This window comes from Atta colombica, unplaced genomic scaffold (assembly GCF_001594045.1).
Source record: "Atta colombica isolate Treedump-2 unplaced genomic scaffold, Acol1.0 scaffold153, whole genome shotgun sequence".
In the NCBI taxonomy this organism is placed as follows: domain Eukaryota; kingdom Metazoa; phylum Arthropoda; class Insecta; order Hymenoptera; family Formicidae; genus Atta; species Atta colombica.
This window is the reverse complement of record NW_017259243.1, coordinates 472,818-473,478: the sequence shown is the minus strand read 5'-3', so window position 1 is coordinate 473,478 and position 661 is coordinate 472,818. Positions and strand designations below refer to the sequence as shown.

Below are 661 nucleotides of genomic sequence, written 5' to 3'. Positions count from 1 at the left end.
ATTATACTAATATATATATATATATATATTAGTCTAATTTTATAATTCGAGAACTTATAATTCTTCCAGTATTAAGCTTTATACAATATAGATTGTAATTTCCTGGACTTAAATTTTCTTATATTTCTGCATCTATATAACAAAATTATCACCATTGCACGGGATGTGTAACATGTAGAACTCTTAATATATATATATTTTTTTTTTTCTCTTAATATTTTATATTTCTATATTAATGAGAATGTTTCACGTATATTGTATTTTGAAATAAAAATTATATTATACTTCTTTCGTAAAACGATTCATTCCATCGTGAGATACCGACACCACGTTGCAAGAATTTTAGAAGATAGGAAAATAAGTGATGCATACAATTTAAATACAGTGTGACAAAAGATAAAGAGAGAATAACCTTATTAAAATCCTTCAATTTTTAGTTGGATCATTATGCCATATGTTTAAAAAATATTGCACGGAAAAAACGATAATAATAATAAGTATAGTATCCACGAAACTCTTGAATATATTTATGTTGTGATGCTGTTCACCAGATTCTCTTTGCTTTCTTACAACTTGTTCTACAATCTGCTGTATACGATTCAATTTCTCACCATGTTCTATCATTTGATGCTCAACTTGTTTCATTATGTCAATTAACCTA

The 661-nt window shown here is 25.7% G+C and overlaps 1 protein-coding gene across 3 annotated transcripts in view; it reads right to left on the bottom strand.

Moving 5' to 3' along the window:
• The window catches only part of LOC108685542 (oxysterol-binding protein-related protein 8), a 15,165-nt gene that overhangs the window by 2,482 nt on the left and 12,022 nt on the right, over window positions 1–661 (bottom strand). For 2 of the 3 annotated variants that reach the window (XM_018190393.1, XM_018190394.1), the window contains one exon: window positions 413–658. The exons of the other annotated variant lie outside the window; for it this stretch is intronic. In XM_018190393.1, the coding sequence (XP_018045882.1) occupies window positions 427–658 (232 nt within the window). In that variant the 3' untranslated portion in view covers window positions 413–426. The remainder of the gene's footprint in view (window positions 1–412; window positions 659–661) is intronic. 3 annotated transcript variants of the gene reach the window in all.